Below are 15,956 nucleotides of genomic sequence, written 5' to 3' on the forward strand. Positions count from 1 at the left end.
TGCTCTATTTGGGGTCATCGTCCTCAAGGCCTGGTGGGCCAGGATGTGCTCCAGTCTCTCCTCCTCCACTGTCATCTGCTCCTGTGTGCTCTGGTCAGATATATCCTTCTCCCGAAGCTGCAGATTCAGTGCCATCCTTTGAGATACATTCTTCTCAGGGGTGTTGTAGCAATTTTATAACACTGATGTTATTGAACTATGGAATGTTATGATAGCTGTAAGAGCACCCAATAAAAAGATTAAAAGAAAAAAAAAGACTACAGCCAAAACAACCCTGTGGGGGCAGTTTTCCTCTGTCCTACAGATTGAGTGAGGGCGTGTGACAACTAAGATTAGTGAAGACAATGGCCAAGACGGGTAGTACCCTCAAGAGACTGTGCCCTTCAGACAACCCCTCCAGCCTGGACCAGAACCCCCAATCCCTTTGTGTCAACCTTCAGATAAGCAACAGATGGAGATTACACTCCGCAGAGGATGAACACGTTCCTCAGAAAAATCAACCATAACTCACTCAACCAACCAACCAACCAACCAACCAATCAACCAACCAATACCACAAACTTGCTGCCAGTAAATCAATCAGTTCTCACAGGAAGGGGCAGGAGACATGGCTGAAAGGTAACCAGGAAGAACGCTTCTCCATTGAGGAGCTTGCGATCAACTCTCAGGAAACACAAGGTGCCTGAATTGCTGAATGGGAAAAGAACGTGCTCTGTGAACTTTTCCCCAAATGATGAAAAGTTCCACTCAACAAGGATGCAGGCTCGGGAACCCCTGTGCAGCAATTCCAAAGCTCCACCACAGAGAGGGCCGCCAGGCGCTGGCGGGGCCCACCCTCTGTTGGCTGAGGCAGGCATGCGGCAGCAACTTGCAGGGAGCACAGAGGCCCAGCAGTTGTCTCCACTCCCTCTGAAAACAGAACAAGCCAACAGCAGCACGGAGGAACTGTGGGCCCAGCCCGTGTTTGTGGCAACGCCAGTATTGCTGGGGAAAGCGCTGACTCAACCGATGAACTCACAGCTGAGTAAAGTTAGGTGCGGGGCCCGAGCAGGGGAGCAAGGCTGCTTATTTAAACAGTGACAAGGACTGTCAAACATTAGAAAGCCACACTGGTGGGCACCAAGTGGGAGTGCCCCGGGTTTTCCCGCAACGGGTCTGACTCGCCCTCCCCACCCCTTGACACAAATAGGACATTTCTTTTAAAATTTGGTCCTATTCTTAGAAACCTATCATCATTTCCATGCCTCCCTCCTTTGGCCTCCCCCAAATGTACAAGCGTGGCTATGGGCCTCCGCGAGCATAATGCTGCCTGTGTTTGGCTGAACCGGGGAGTGCTTTGACGGGGCTCCGGCAGCTGGCCCTGCCCGCAGCTCAGGTCGGGGTGTTGGATGCCTTCTGCAGGGAGCTGAGTCTGGGACATACAACAATTCAGACTTGTCTGTCACACAGCCTGGCTGCAGGGGACAGCTGGCCACGGGTGCCACACGTGGTGGTTGAAGGACGGCGCCGAGTGCGCAGGCCCACGGCAGCCCCGCCACCACCTCACACATCTCGCTCAGTCCTCCGCTTCTGTGGGAGTGAGGGTTTGCTAAGTGACTGACTTTGCCAAACCCACAAAGCATTTTCTGCTGGAGTTCTCTCCATTGTTTCTGGGTCCATGCTCCTCCCTTTTATGGGAGCGAGATGCACTTGTGTGTATACACACACACACACACACACACACACACACACAAACCTACTCACACTCACCCCACTCATCCACATGCTACATGCATACTCTTACACTCTCACATACACACTTACTCATGTTTACTATCACACACACACACTGACTCATACACTCACTCACACATACACACTTACTCACTCATGCATCCTCTTACAAACAAATGAACTTTTTTTTTCCTTTTGCTTCTCGGAACCTTTCCAGTGAGGACAGGCACTGAACCACAGTGCTGCTCTTTGTGGCCATGCAGCTGAGGGCCATGTGCGGGGTGGACTGCAGGGCAGGTGAGACTCAGAGCCAGGAGGCCGCTGCCCTGAGCCTGCACAGAAACCCCATTCAGACCAGCAGAACCAGACAAGCCCCGCCACGTCAAGGGAACAGCATGAGGAGTCAGACCTGCTGCCAGGTGAGTCACAGGAAAGCTCCCACCACAAGGGCAGGCCGGAGGCCGGGTGTGCCTCTTCCAGTCAGGGCGGTGGGGGCGAGGCCTGCTGAGCCCAAGGCTTGGGGAGCAGCTGCCCCAAGGAGCCCAAGGACTGCCGCCCAAGGCCCCGCCACTCAGCCACCAGCCTTCAGTAGACTACAGGGAGCCAAAAAGCAAGTGTCAGACCAGCCTTCCTTCCCCACGATCGAGGCAACAGCGCCCATGGGTGCTGAGGGACTTGGGCTTACCCAGCTCTGTCGACACCAGGGACCCTGTAGCAATCTCGCCGAGCTTGGCCACTCCGTCGTAGTAGGCTTTCCCTGCCAGGATCATCGCTAGAGAGGGAAGAGGACAGACACACGCTGGTCACTTCAGCAAGGACACCACGTGGCTGTGGCTTCAAATTGTACACGGGTCCCTTCTGGTTGAGAGAGGGCAGGACTGATCCTTGGTCAGAAGCCTCCAGGTCCACCCCAGTAGAGATGCTCACAGCTCCGGAGTGATTGCCATCATCTACCTATCAAGAGAGCACGTGAGGTCCTCCCACAGTGCCCACCACAGGGCAGAGACACAGCTCCCCAGTCAAAGGACATAGGCAGGGTGGCCTGGGACATGAGGCCTGAAATCTCTTCTATAGAAAAAAGCATTCAGAGTCATAAACAAAGGACCTGCTTGTTGACAGGGAGATGTCGACAAACTCCACAGTTGGCCATCAACCCCTAAAACAAGAAAATTGTCAGAAAATAAACACTGCACATGCTAATTTTTGGAGGTAAGGAAAAACCAGGAATGCCTTTATTGCTATTCCAGTTGCGGGGGTGTCTAAGTATCTTTAAGATATAATTTCCTCCCTCAAAACTGATTTGTAAGACAGAATTATAAAGAGCACACATCCGTTTTTTATTTCTTTGCGGTAAGGCAGACCCGGGTCTGAATTCCACCTTTACTTCTAACTACATGGCTTTGGGACGTACCTCTTCACGCTGAAACTAAGGTCCCCCTGGGCAGAATCGTAATACTGTGAGCCTTGAGTGGACAAATGGCAGGGGCAGATGCCAACTCCTCCTTTTACCTTCACAAACTAGACTGAAGGTCTACAGAAGCCTGCTGCCACAAGGTCACCAGTTTGAAATAACCAGCTGCTCCACACGAGAAAAATGAGGCTTTCTACTCCCATAATGTGGGTCTCTGAAACCCACAGGGACAGTCCTACCTGCCCTACAGAGTCACTATGAGTCAGCATCGACTCAATGGCAATGAGAAGGCACTGAAGATCTGTGACCAGCAGGCTTTAAAACAAGATCTCATATTTGCTTACAGAGTTGCCTGGGGGGAGGTCCACTCAGTGGTTTTACCTCAAGATTGGTTTCCCATGTAGAAATCCTATTCTTCTGTAGTCTTAGGGACCATTGCATTTGGGACCTAAGAACTGTAGTCTATCAGTGTGCAACCGGGATCCCAGGGGAAAGTAGGCAGGGCAATCTCCTAATTCAGTGACGTTGCTCAGTTCTAGTTGGTGGCACCTGCCAACTGCTATTAGGAGCCCGTGATCTCTGCCACCACAGCCCACCAAGAGTGTGCGCATCTGTCCATCACATCTCCTTGTGGATGGCTTTGTCAATGTTCTGTCTATAGCCTGATGCTTTCTGTTGTTGTTGGGTACCACTGAGTTGGTTCCGACCCATAGCGACCCTATGCACAACAGAAGGAAACACTGCTGGTCCTGCATCATCCTCACCATTGTTCTATGCCTGAGTCCACTGTTGCAGCCACTGTGTCCATCAATCCATCTTATTGAAGGCCTTCCTCTCTTTCGCTGCCCCTTTACTTTACCAAGCGTGATGTCCTCCTCCAGGGACTGGTCTCTCCCGACAACTTGTCCAAAGCATGTACGATGAAGTCTTTCCATCCTTGCTTTTTCAGAATAGGCTGGTTTGTCTCTTTAGCAGTCCATCATGTTCAATATTCTTCTCCAGCACCACAGCTTAAATACATCGATTCTTCTTTGGTTTTCCTTATTCAGTGTCCAGCTTTCACATGCATATGAGGCAACGGAGCATGCTATGGCTTGGGTCAGGTGCACCTTAGTCCTCAAAGTAACATCCTTGCTTTTCAATACTCTAAAGAGGTTTTGTGCAGATTTACTTCATGCAACTCATCTTTAGATCACTAGACTAAAGCTTCAAGTATTCGTGGTTGTATTTAATTCTAAAATCATTAATTTTACCAAATTCATAAAAGCAACTGTACAATTCATATAACAATTAGTTTGGTATATATGTCTATTCTTCTTACTGTTATTTTTAAGAAGGAGTCCCAAACCAGTTCCATCCTTTCATGGAGAGAAAAGCCAGGGGCCAAGACTGTGGCCTTGATCTGACGGATGATGGTCCAGCTTGAAAACAGGAGGGCGTGAAAATGCAGGAAGGGAGGGCCCACCACTTCCTGCTGTATGGAATGAAAGGTGCTAGTGGTTGATAACTCCCTCACCCACAGCATCAACATATTTCTGCCAGGTAAGTTTTCCTTCATGGACGACTTCATTGGCTGACTGTGCCAAAGCCTTCACTGACCTCTCAGGGCCGACTGCAGGCAGAACACCCCCCACCCCCACCCCCCACCCCCATGGGCCCAGCTGACTGTCCTGCAGGCCCTCAACTTAGTATTCCTGGTAGTCCATTTCTCTGTTTTAGCATTTCGACCCAAGCAAGGGCTTTTACTATCTGCTCGTTTAGGTAATGGGCTGTGATGATGCTTCTCTGAGATTTAATGAGACCAGGGCTGTCACTGTGAAGTGCAAGCATAAACAACACAGGCCGTAGCAAGGAGGCAGATCTTTTGGGTAACCACTCGGTTAACTTCTCGGACCCTCAGAAGCCCCAGAGGCCAAGGCAATGACCCTGCTTCAGCAGAGGAGATCCAGCAGGGCACATCCCAGGCTAGCAATCAGTCAGGTGCATGGAAGTACAGCAGTGGGCATTTTTGCAGCTCTGAATTCTGGTGCTGGCTCAACTTCTGGCCTCATCCACACTGCCAAGATGTCTGGACCCAGCAAGAGCTGTCAAATTAATAGCAGTACAGTCTTCGAATGAAGAGTAAACACTCCTGGGCACTTATAAGTCAAAAAGCCAATTCACGGGAGAATGGTTACACCATGTATTAACATTTTTGGTTAGCATCACCCACTACCTTGAATTTTTTTCATGAACTGTTTCACCATTCAATCTCACTCCCTGACCCTAGACTGTTTCCAGCTCAGTGACCCCTACAGGACAGAGTACAGGTAGCCGCCCCTGTGGGTTTCCAAGGCTGTAAATCTTTGCAGGAGCAGACAGCCTCATCTTTCTCCCATGGAGCTGCTGGAGGTTTCAAACTGCTGCCCTTTTGTTGGGCAGCGTAACCCACTACACCAAGCAGGGATCCTTCAATTTCCTCAGTCTAGTAAAAATATCTTGCTTTTATGAAAAGGCTGACTTAGCTGAGAAGTATATGATTCATTCAAAATGAATATAGAGCAGAATATTACTTTCACTGTGAACACACTAGGGGAGCTTATACCACAGGCTGATTTAAGGAAGAGGAAACACTGGAGCTCTAGTTTTGTGGTTGATCATCTGCTTCCCTCTCGTTGACATATTCTACCAGGTTCAGGTTCCTTCACACATTCTCTCAGCAGCGCCTTGCTGTCCTGCTCAAAAGCCTTTGGGGTTCTCCCTTTGCTGACAAGAGTACCCATGCTTGGCAGAGCTGGTGGGAGATTTTTACAGTAATGGCCTTCAATAAACCACACCTCCCAGAATTCCTAGCCCCTCTCTACACTGCTGGCCGTGGCCACGATTGCCTTTGTTCAATGGGACGTCCGCCCACATCGGTTTGGTACGTACTGTGATCTGGAGCTGATACGTCTTGGAACTGAGGACCCCACCTGGCCTTAAAGCAGAAAAGACCAACCCTAGAACTCTAAAGAACTGAGAACTGCCCCAATGATTGTGCAACTCTTCTCGATATGATGAAACTATTGAACTGAATGCTATGTGGATCATGTTCTAATAAAACGGTTTTTTGTTTGTAAGAGAATAGGACCCCTGAGCTCTCTACCTTTGACCGTTTAAGGATCCTTTGTACATCTGCCCTGGTGGCACCATGGGGTAAGGGAACTGAAAGGTGAAGTGTGGACCCACCAGCTGCTCCCTGGGAGAAAGAGAAGGCGGTCTTGCTTCGATGACAGTGAGCCCTAGAAGCCCTGTGGAGCAGTCTACTCTGTTGTCAGGCTGCTATGAGTCTGAGTGGCCTCAGTGGTAGTGGGTTTGGGTTTGTTTGTTTTTTTACACTGGAGCTTAGTACAGTCTCCTTAAAAACAACAACAACAAGAAAAAGGGTGAGGGGCAGGGGACCCTGCCCAGGCTGTGATATAATAAATTGTTGTCTTAAGCCACCAAACTTTGGGGACAGTTTGTTATGTAGTAATAGGTAGCTGATGAGACCTTATGGTGGGCTTATGATGAAACTTTGCTCATGTACTCTGGATATAAGTCATCAGGAGGGACCAGTCCCTGGAGAAGGACATCATGTTTGGTCAAGTGGAGGTTCATCAAAAAAGAGGAAGACAAGGTCCCATCTTTATGTTTCACTACTGCCACCTCCTGAGGCCCCCGGCTGGGTTTGAGGGCTATCTCTTCGGCCTGTTTATTGCTTGCCTGTGGAAGCCTGGAATCAGTCACCTGCCTCGGTTACCTATGGCCTCCTGCCGGCTCCATCCCACACCAGCCTCCCGGTTCAAAATCCTGTCACACTGCCCCATCTCCATCTCCATCCACCATTTCCATACTCCCTTGCATTTTAACTTGTTGGTTGCACACCTGGAATCTTCAACTATACAAGGGAACTCCAATAAGTTCCTAAAAAAACAATGAAGCGCTAATGGATGTTCCCATGAACTTTTTGAAGGCCCCGCATACACTTACTCCTGACTTAGGGATTGTCTCCTCACTGGACCACGCCACATTTACAACAGTAAAAGACCTACCCAATTATTTTGCACAATAACAAGGTGCGTCTGGCTGTAACGAATATGGAGGTGCAAAGTGAGAGTAAGGCTGGCTGTGACAGCTGTTCTTATGTGTCAACTTGGCTGGGTCATGATTCTGAGATTTGGCAGTTATGGAATGATGTAATTTGGCAGTTGGGTAATGGTGAAATCCCATGATGATGCAATGATGCACAAAGGCAGTTAGATGACAATGAAGGCGCTGTCCTCTGAATTTTGAATTGATACAGTCACCCTCTATTTGTGCAAAATGCCAATTTTTCATATAGCAGCCTAGCCACCAAGTGTGGAATAAGTGTTCTAGCCATTCTTAGAAGCTCTGTGCTTCTGCATAGACCACATCTCCCAGGTACGCACCAGGACTTTACACCAGATGGTCCACAGAAATTCCAGGAAATTAGGAACACTAATTCCAGGTACACTGTGTGGACCGCAGACGGATTCCCCAGGAGCTACTGAAGTGATATGGGAGCAGAGGCATAGAGGTGCCCTCGGAGAGAAGCCTGGCTAGCTGGAGGCCAAGCTGCAGGCGGCTCGGTGTAGAAAGCAAACACTTTACAGGTTAGAGATGGCTGAAGCAACAACTCTGTGGCCTTGTGATTGAGCAATCACCAAGGGAGTGTCAGTTGTGCAAGACAGTGGGCCTGGCCTGCTGCCCAGGAAGGCCGGGGCACCCACTGGAGAGAGGTCAGGCCGGGAGGAAACTCCGTGCCTGCTGGGGATCCTGGTACTGATGAGGCCTGGCAGCAGCCCAGCAACCCAGAAGTCAATGTCCAGTTCACGCTCTTGACGGCCTCAGCGCTCCCCATGCCGGCGTCCACGGTCTTCCAGCACCTCTCCTGGACAGGGATACATAGAGGCCGAGGGAGGCTACAGTTTGTTTTCAAAATATCCGCAGGGAGTGGCTGGCAGTGAGGGAGGCGGGACCGAGCCCTTCCTCAGACCTAGCAGGGCTAGCAATGACAGTCTGTAGTGTCAAGGGGCTGGGGCAGAGGGTTAGACAGGGGCCCTACGGTGACACAGAGGACTGTTCTTTACTTGGTGTGGTTCAGTGGCTGTTCCCAAAAACCAAACTCACTGCCATCAGAGTTGATGCTGACTCACAGCGACTCTATAGGGCAGGGTGGAACTGCCCCTGGGGGTTTCTGGGAGTAGAAAATCTCATCTGTCTCTGATAGAGCAGCTTGTGGTTTCCAACTGCTCACCTTGCAGACTGCAGTCCAAGGCGTAACCACTACGCTACCAGTTATGGTCATCATGAGGTTATCAGCGCTAGGTGTGGACAGCACCCACTCCCTACTACAGAAATATCCTGTATAAAAATGTCAGCTTCCTTGAATGCTGTCTGTCCAAAGCAGCCAACGCTCCGTTCCACAAGGGGAGACAGAGGCCCGGGCTCAACCTCCTTTGGAGTGGAACACTTAGGTTGACAGAGGAGTCTAAGGGCCGCCTTTAATTGAGATATTTTACTATTCAGGCAAAAAATGCTGGCATCACTCACAAAAGCCATAGAGCTTTTGGATTTTATCCAAATGAAAGGAAAGGAAGTCCAGCCACGCTGAGGGAGAAAGATGAGACTCCTTGCTCCTGCGGAGAGTTACGGGCTTGGACACCCACATGGGGCAGTTCTGTCCAGTCCTGCAGAGTTGTTAGGGTTGCAATGCACTTGATGGCAGTGGGCTTGTTGTGTTTTTGTTTTGCCGTGGCAGGAAATGTGTTCTGGTTATGCTCTTAGGGTAATTATATCGACTCAATGGTGTGAGCCCCTCTCCTCCCCACGCCCTTCATATATATGTTATCAATTCACAAAGAATTTAGTTTAAGAGCATTATTGCTCACAGTAGTGACGTACGAGGTTGACCCATATCATAGAGCACGACTTGGCAGGTAAGGTACATTATTTACATCACTATGATTCAATCCACTCATTTCAAATATGCTACGGAGCTGATCACAGCAAAGTTCTAGACCAAACCCGGAAACCACCAACACACTGCCACCTACTCCCTGACATCCAAGACAGACGGGCAGAATGGCTCCTTTGGGTTTCATGGCAACTCATTTAAAGATACTTGGCAAATTCAACATCGAGCACATCAAATAGCCTGCATAATTGCTTCTTGTTAATAAATGTAACAAAAAAGGGAAAGACTTACCATTAACCGCTTTCTCATAATTCTTTCCTAGGTTTATTAAATTCCGAAGCCCAGGGTTGAACTGCTCCATAACATTCTGGAGAGGAACAGAAAAGAAACAAGACAAATTGACAAACTACACACACGCTGAGTGCTCTATAGCTTTCGTCACGGTGCCGCTGAGGAAGGATGCACATGGCCAGTCGTCTAGGCAACTGGGCAACAGGTGTCCAGTTTGAAACAACAGCAAGCACTTCCGACCTGCTGGGGCAGGTGAGCTGGGTGTCATCCTGGTGTCCCCTCTGCCCAGAGAGCCTACTATAAATGGATCTCACTGTAGACTCTTGTCTCTCTCATCAAAGATTAACCACCACCTCACCCCACCCCCAGGGGCCCTGGGACCAGGAACCAACACTCCTGGAGTTTAAGTAGGTTAATGGCTGTCATTCTCCCCAAGCAGCTCCGTGCTTAATTATATGGGATGCTTGGGCTGTCAGTCTGACAGACATTTCCAAGAAACTGGGTTCTGGCTCTGCCTAAGTACCCTGGTGGCCAGTGGCTCAAGTGTTCAGCAGCTGGCTGGCAGGTCAGCAGGTCAGCCCCTCCTCTGCCTCTCAGGGTTTTCATTTTGCAGCGGTCATTGCTGTTCTTTTGTACTGCGCTCACTTCAGTGATGTGACTGCATGATGCTTTCTCCACGTGGCATCAGACGACTGGCTTTCGATCTGTGTTCACAAAGTGAGACCGAGGCTCAAGGTGAGGTGGTGAGACTTCTTCTTACATACTTTGGGCAGACATGTTGTCAGGAGAGACCAGTCCCTGGAGAAGGGCCATGATGCTTGGCAAAGTGGAGGTGCGAAGAAGGCCGGCCCTCAAGGAGATGGACGGATGCAGTGGCTGCAACAATGGGCTCAGGCATAGGAGTCATGGTGAGGGTGGTGCAGGACTGCAGTGTTTCCTTCTGTTGTGCATGGGACCATTATGGGTGGGAGCCTCACAGCAACAACACTGCTTTCTAGAAGCCCTGGAGGCCTAGTGGGTTCTTTTGGGCTGCTAACCACAAGGTCAGCAGTTCAAAACCAGCATCTGCTCCTTGGGGGAAAGATGAGGCTTTCTACTCCTGTAAAGAGTTAGAGCCTCAGAAAACCACAGGGATAGTTCCATCCTGCCCTTCAGAGTTCCTATGAGTCGGAATTGACTCGATGGCAGTGAGTTTGTTGGCCCTGGCTTTCTATGATAGTGGATGGTGGTTTAGCTCACTACACCCCACTCCCCTCCCCCAATTGTTTTCAGTCATGGTTTTAAATCAATAACCAGTGATTACTTGAATGTCTTTGTCAACACTGGTCACTATGATGCAAGGAATGTTCTGAGAAGGGCATTTTCTTTCTCAACAGAGCATTTTTGTTTTGCCTGGGATTAATAATTTATATATATATATCTTTTGCGTAGGTTTCAATGAAACTGCTATAGAGTCCATTCTGGATCACAGCAACCCTATAGAACAAAGGAGAACTAACTAACTGCTCCTTAGCGTTTCTGAGGCAGCAGCTCTTTACAGGAGTAGAAAGCCCTTTCTCCTGTGGAGCAGTTGGTGGACTTGAACTGCTGACCTTGCAGTTAGCAGCTCAACTTGTAACCCACTCAGGCACCAGGGCTCCCTTTCGATCTATCACAGGCCTATTGACATGGTTTTCCAGACGCACAAAACCAGCAGCTGATCTTGCCGATCCATTTCCCCAGCACCTCCTGCACAAGTCCTCCGTCCTCCTGCTCAGCCTGACCGTGTCCAAGCCTGCTGTGCTGTTGCCCTTGACCTTCCCTCTCTGGTCTCCTAGGTTTCAGCTCTCTTTAGCTAGCATCAAGGCCTTTCTCTTTCTTAGTTTCCTCCTCTTTGCTGGGGCTCGCGCTCCAGGAATGGCCAAAGGCATGATAATGTGCAATAGGTAAATCTGAGGTCCTGGCTGCTTGAAATTCTTACCTGGACATAGAATTGATATTTTGCCAGGGGGAGTATTCTTGTTCAGTGCTGCCTGTCGATTCTGACTCAGCATGCATACGTAGCTACAACAGAGCAAAACACTGCCCAGCCCCATGCCATCGCTACACCTATGTTTGAACCCATCGTTGCGGCCACTGTGTCCACGCCGTAATTCAAATGCACCAATTCAATTCTTCCTTATTCGTCTTTCAATTTTCACACACACATGATGTGAATGGATATACCACAGGAAGAGTATTAAAGATGGAAAGCTATTTTCCCTCAGAATTTTGGAGATGCTGCTCTGTAGTCTTTAGCATCCAGCCTTGCTCTAATGTCTTCCTTTGTAGCTGACTCCCCACCCCAAGCCCCACCTACCCCCTTCCTTATTCCTGGTGCTTTTCTGTTGGGCTTTGTTCTGAAATGGCATTAATGGCCTGTCTCAGTGTGAATATTTTAAAGCTTGTTTTATTGGGCACTCAGTGGACCCTATCCATATGGAAAATGTATACCTTTGGGTATAAAGTGTCTATTTGATTTCTTGCCTCTCTGCTCTTCCTGGAACTCTGACTAGGATTTTACACATCCTGGACCCATTCTTGAATCACCTGACTTCCTTCTGATTTTCCACTTTTCTTTCCTGTCTGACATCTTGAGCCCTTTTACACGGACTCATTAACTTGTGAAAATCTTTCATTCCCAAGAGTGCATTCTAGTTCCTCGATGGCTTCTTTTCCAAAGCACCCTGCTCTTGTACTATGAACACAGTATCTTCTCTTCTCTGAACAGAGTAATTGTGCTTTTTTGGAGGGTGTTGCTTCCAGTTCCCCATTATCCTCTGGTCGTGATTTCTTCTGGTGGCTTGGTGTTTCGTCTTTTGTCTTCAACCCTTTCTCAGATACCTCCCACACGCACCCACTGTCATCCAATTGATTCTGATGCTCTATAGGACAGAGTAGAACTGCCCCTGGGCATTTCTGAGATTGTAAATTTTGATGGGAGTAGAAAGTCTCCCCTTTCTACTGCTGAGCCACCGTTAGTTTTGAACTGCTGATCTTTAACAGTTGGCAGCCCAACAGGTAACCCACAATGCCATCAGGAGTCCTCTCAAATCACCTGGTGATCCCTTATTGCCAGTTTGTATTTAGAAGCAAAGCCCTAAGATGCTGGCTGAAGGGTGCGCACAGGGTGCTTGTGGATGACTGGGCTTCACAGCAGACAGGCTGGACAGCAAGGTGAGGAACTAGCCAGGGTCCAGTGGGGCTCTCTAGAGAAATTGCTACATTGTTTCCTCATTCAGCTTGCCCTATGTATACATTTCAGTGCCATTGGTTACATTCTTCACATTTCTACCCCACTTTGCTTTATCAGTTCCCATCAGGCTCCCGGGTCCCTAAGCTTCTCTGTGGTTCCAAGTTTTCAAGTTGATATCCTGTAGATAATTCCTGAAAAAAGCCCCTTGCTCGGGGGGGCAAAAATTCTTTACAAACCCAGCTAAACTGGTATTTAAAAAGATAGCTCGGCGGGGGATGGTTTCAGTTGAAGGCTTAAAGACCATCGCTGGCCAACACCTGTAGGTCTCCCCTGTGTCTCAGAGGGTCCAGGACATCTGCTTTCTATAAAGAAGAAGCCTGGTTCCACGTTGTTCTTTTTTATCAGGGTTCATCTCTCAGGTTCTTGATGGCGATAAAGGCTCACAGAACAAAGAGGTGGGTCCATTTCCCCTAGTGTTCCAGGGGAGAAACCAGTTGTTGCATCTTGGATGGCCACTGTCAAGCTTTTAAGGCCCCAGCACTACTCATTCAATTGAGAAGAGTGATTTTACAACAACAAGCCCTAGTGATACGGTGGTTTAAGCACTGGGCTGATAACCCAGTGTTGGCAGTTTGAGCCCAACAAATGCTCTCTGTGGGAGCATGATGGGGCAGCATGCTTCCCTAAGGATGATGGCCTTGGAAACCCCAAGGAGCATTTCTGCTCCGTCCACCGGATCGCTATTGGAATCAACTCAACGGCAGTGTTTGGTTTCGGTTTGGTACAAACAGTATTGGGCCAGGTGCCTGAGACAACGGTGGAGAGCAGTTGTTAATGTTCTTATCTTTGGCTGGGGAGAGGGACAATGATGAGGTGGCTGGTTTTCTGGGAGCAAGGGTCGGAAAGAGGGCTGGGTATCTCTCAACATAATGGGTGGACGGTCTTTTAACTCCTATGTCTCCTGGGTTAAATTTCACCACCACCACCACCACCACCCCTGCTGCCATTGTTAAGTCCAGAATCCTCAGCTGCAGTAGATCCTAAGATTCACTGCTGGTCTGCCAGGCAGATGCAGCTGCTGATGCAAGTGCATGTTTGAAGAAAGAACCTGGGACAGGAAGAGGGGATGGGAGGAGGTCGTCAGGGGAGTGCTCCCTTCTGCGGGGCCTGGTTTTCAGCCTTGGTTGGGCCACCTTTGGGCAAGCGATGCTAGCTTTCCAGTCTCTCTGAATTGCAGATTTATAGCCCTTTCATTTGTTTCATTCCTTTGCCATCATGATCTTGTGCTCTCAGTGGGCAAGGAAGGACCCTTGAAGTCAACTTGCCATGCTTAACTAGACACCCGCTCCTCCTGTGTTAACAGAGTGGGTCACAGCCTAAGCTATGAAGACCTAAAATCAAGGCTGACTTCCCCACGCTGCTGCTCGCCAAGGCAGCAGCCCACAGTACCTGACCACTGAGCACCTGTAGCCAGTGCTTAAATCGTGTAAGCCTCCCAAGTTGTAAAACAGAATAGGAAGTTCCCAGGTAGCTTCTCCCTGTGATAACATCTCTAGCCACATGCTGCCTGGAAAGAGCGGCTCGGACATTACACTAAGAAACTGACGTGGGTACAACACTGTTAACTAAACGACACACCTTATTCAAATGTTGCTCTTGCTCCATCCTCCCTGTATGTTTATGGAATGTTACTGGGGTTTATTCCTGGGACCATCACCATCATTAAAATGCAGAGCTGTTCCTTTCAAACACCAAACTCACCCTCCTGCCCCCTACCCTATAGTCACCCCACCACACACTCCCCAGACCTTAACCCCTGACAACCCCTCTACAGTCATTATCATCTTGTCATTCTACACATGGGGGTATAAATGGAATTACATGCTGTTTGACCTTTTGAAATTAGCTTTTTCACTCAGCATAACGGCCTGGAGATCTATCCAAGTTGGTGGTATACTAAGTTGGCTCTTTTTTTCCCTCCCTCGGAGAGGTGGTCTGATGTCAGGAGGGGCCACATCTAGGAGAGCATTTAAGATGTTCCCAGTCATTCTGAGATTGGAAATATTATAAACAGAGCTGCTTGGAACACCCATGTTTTTGTATAAGGCTATGACTTCATGAGGTGCCCTGGTGGTATAATGGTTACACCTTGGGCTGCTAACTGCAAGGTCAGTGGTTCAAAACCAGCAGCCTGCTTCTCTGGAGAAAGATAAGGCTTCTACTCCCATAAAGAATTAGTCTCCACAACCCACAGCGGTGGTTCTACCCTTCCCTGTGGGATTGCTGAGTGGGAACAGACTCAATGGCAGTGAGTTTTTGACATCTTTATATCTTCAAGGGCCACCTGGTAGGGGCTTATATTACTTCCTAAGAACCCACTAAGGTATTTTTCAGAGTAGCTTCATCATTTCAGTAATTTCATCATCACAGTAGTCTGTGATCCAGGAGCCACTCAGTCATTTCAAACATCTAAGAATGCCATGCTAGCATGGTTGCTTTCTAACAAAAAGTGAAAACTAGTTTAAAGATACCTTCTTTACAATTCTTACAGTATGCCCGTGTGCCTAAGCTTAGACTTGAAGCACATGTCCAAACCAAGCTAACCCTGACCTCTAGTCTAAAAGCAGTTGCAGAAGGCAGCCCAGATCTGTGTCTTTTTGTTGATTATTCCTGAGTTCACCTTGTCCAATTAAGGGGAAAGATAATATGGTGTCTTGAGATGTTCAAAAAGTCCGCATACGAGGTGTATCTCCCCCAAACTGGAATTTCCCAGCCCCAAAGCTATGTATTTAATTTTCTTTTTTTTAGAACAACCCTATCACCTTCAAAGTACTCTCCTTTACTCTTAATACATTTGTCAAATCTGCGATTCCATTCTTAGAAACATTTTTCAAACTCATCTGTTTGGATGGCTGACAGCACCTCCCTCGTTTTTTTTTCTTCACCTCTTCTATGTCATCTAATCGCTGTCCTTTCATGTCCCTTTTCATTTGCAGAAACAAAGAAGTCGCATGGAGGGAAGTCAGGTGAGTCAGGTGCATAGGGCAAGAGAGGCATGCTGTTTTTTGCCAAAAACTGTCCCACTGAGATGGTTGCATGAGCAGATGCATTGTCATGGTGGCAAAACCAGTCCCATCTGCCACAAATCAGGTCTTTTTTGGGTCGCACACTGTTTTGCAATCTTTTTATAACCTCTAAATAGAAAGCTTGATTAACAGTCTGACCTGGTGGAAGGAACTTCAAATTCGAGAGGACATTTTTCATCCATTTGGAATGTTGACAGACATCCAAAATGAGGTTTGTTATCAAGTGACATTTCACCTTTTTTGAAATGAGAAAATCACTCGTACAGTTTGAGTTTTTCCCATAGCACTGTCCTAGTAAGCTGT

General features: G+C 48.4%; 1 protein-coding gene across 1 annotated transcript in view; it reads right to left on the bottom strand.

The window, feature by feature from the left end:
- Window positions 1–15,956, bottom strand: part of BAIAP2L1 (BAR/IMD domain containing adaptor protein 2 like 1) — a 92,716-nt gene that overhangs the window by 50,387 nt on the left and 26,373 nt on the right. The window contains exons 3-4 of the mRNA XM_045284481.1: window positions 9,354–9,429; window positions 2,399–2,485 (exon numbers count right to left, since the gene is read on the bottom strand). Coding sequence (XP_045140416.1) covers window positions 2,399–2,485; window positions 9,354–9,429 — 163 coding nt within the window. The remainder of the gene's footprint in view (window positions 1–2,398; window positions 2,486–9,353; window positions 9,430–15,956) is intronic.

This window comes from Echinops telfairi, unplaced genomic scaffold (genome assembly GCF_000313985.2).
Source record: "Echinops telfairi isolate 266 unplaced genomic scaffold, ASM31398v2 ScPeMD7_5;HRSCAF=22, whole genome shotgun sequence".
In the NCBI taxonomy this organism is placed as follows: Eukaryota; Metazoa; Chordata; class Mammalia; order Afrosoricida; family Tenrecidae; genus Echinops; species Echinops telfairi.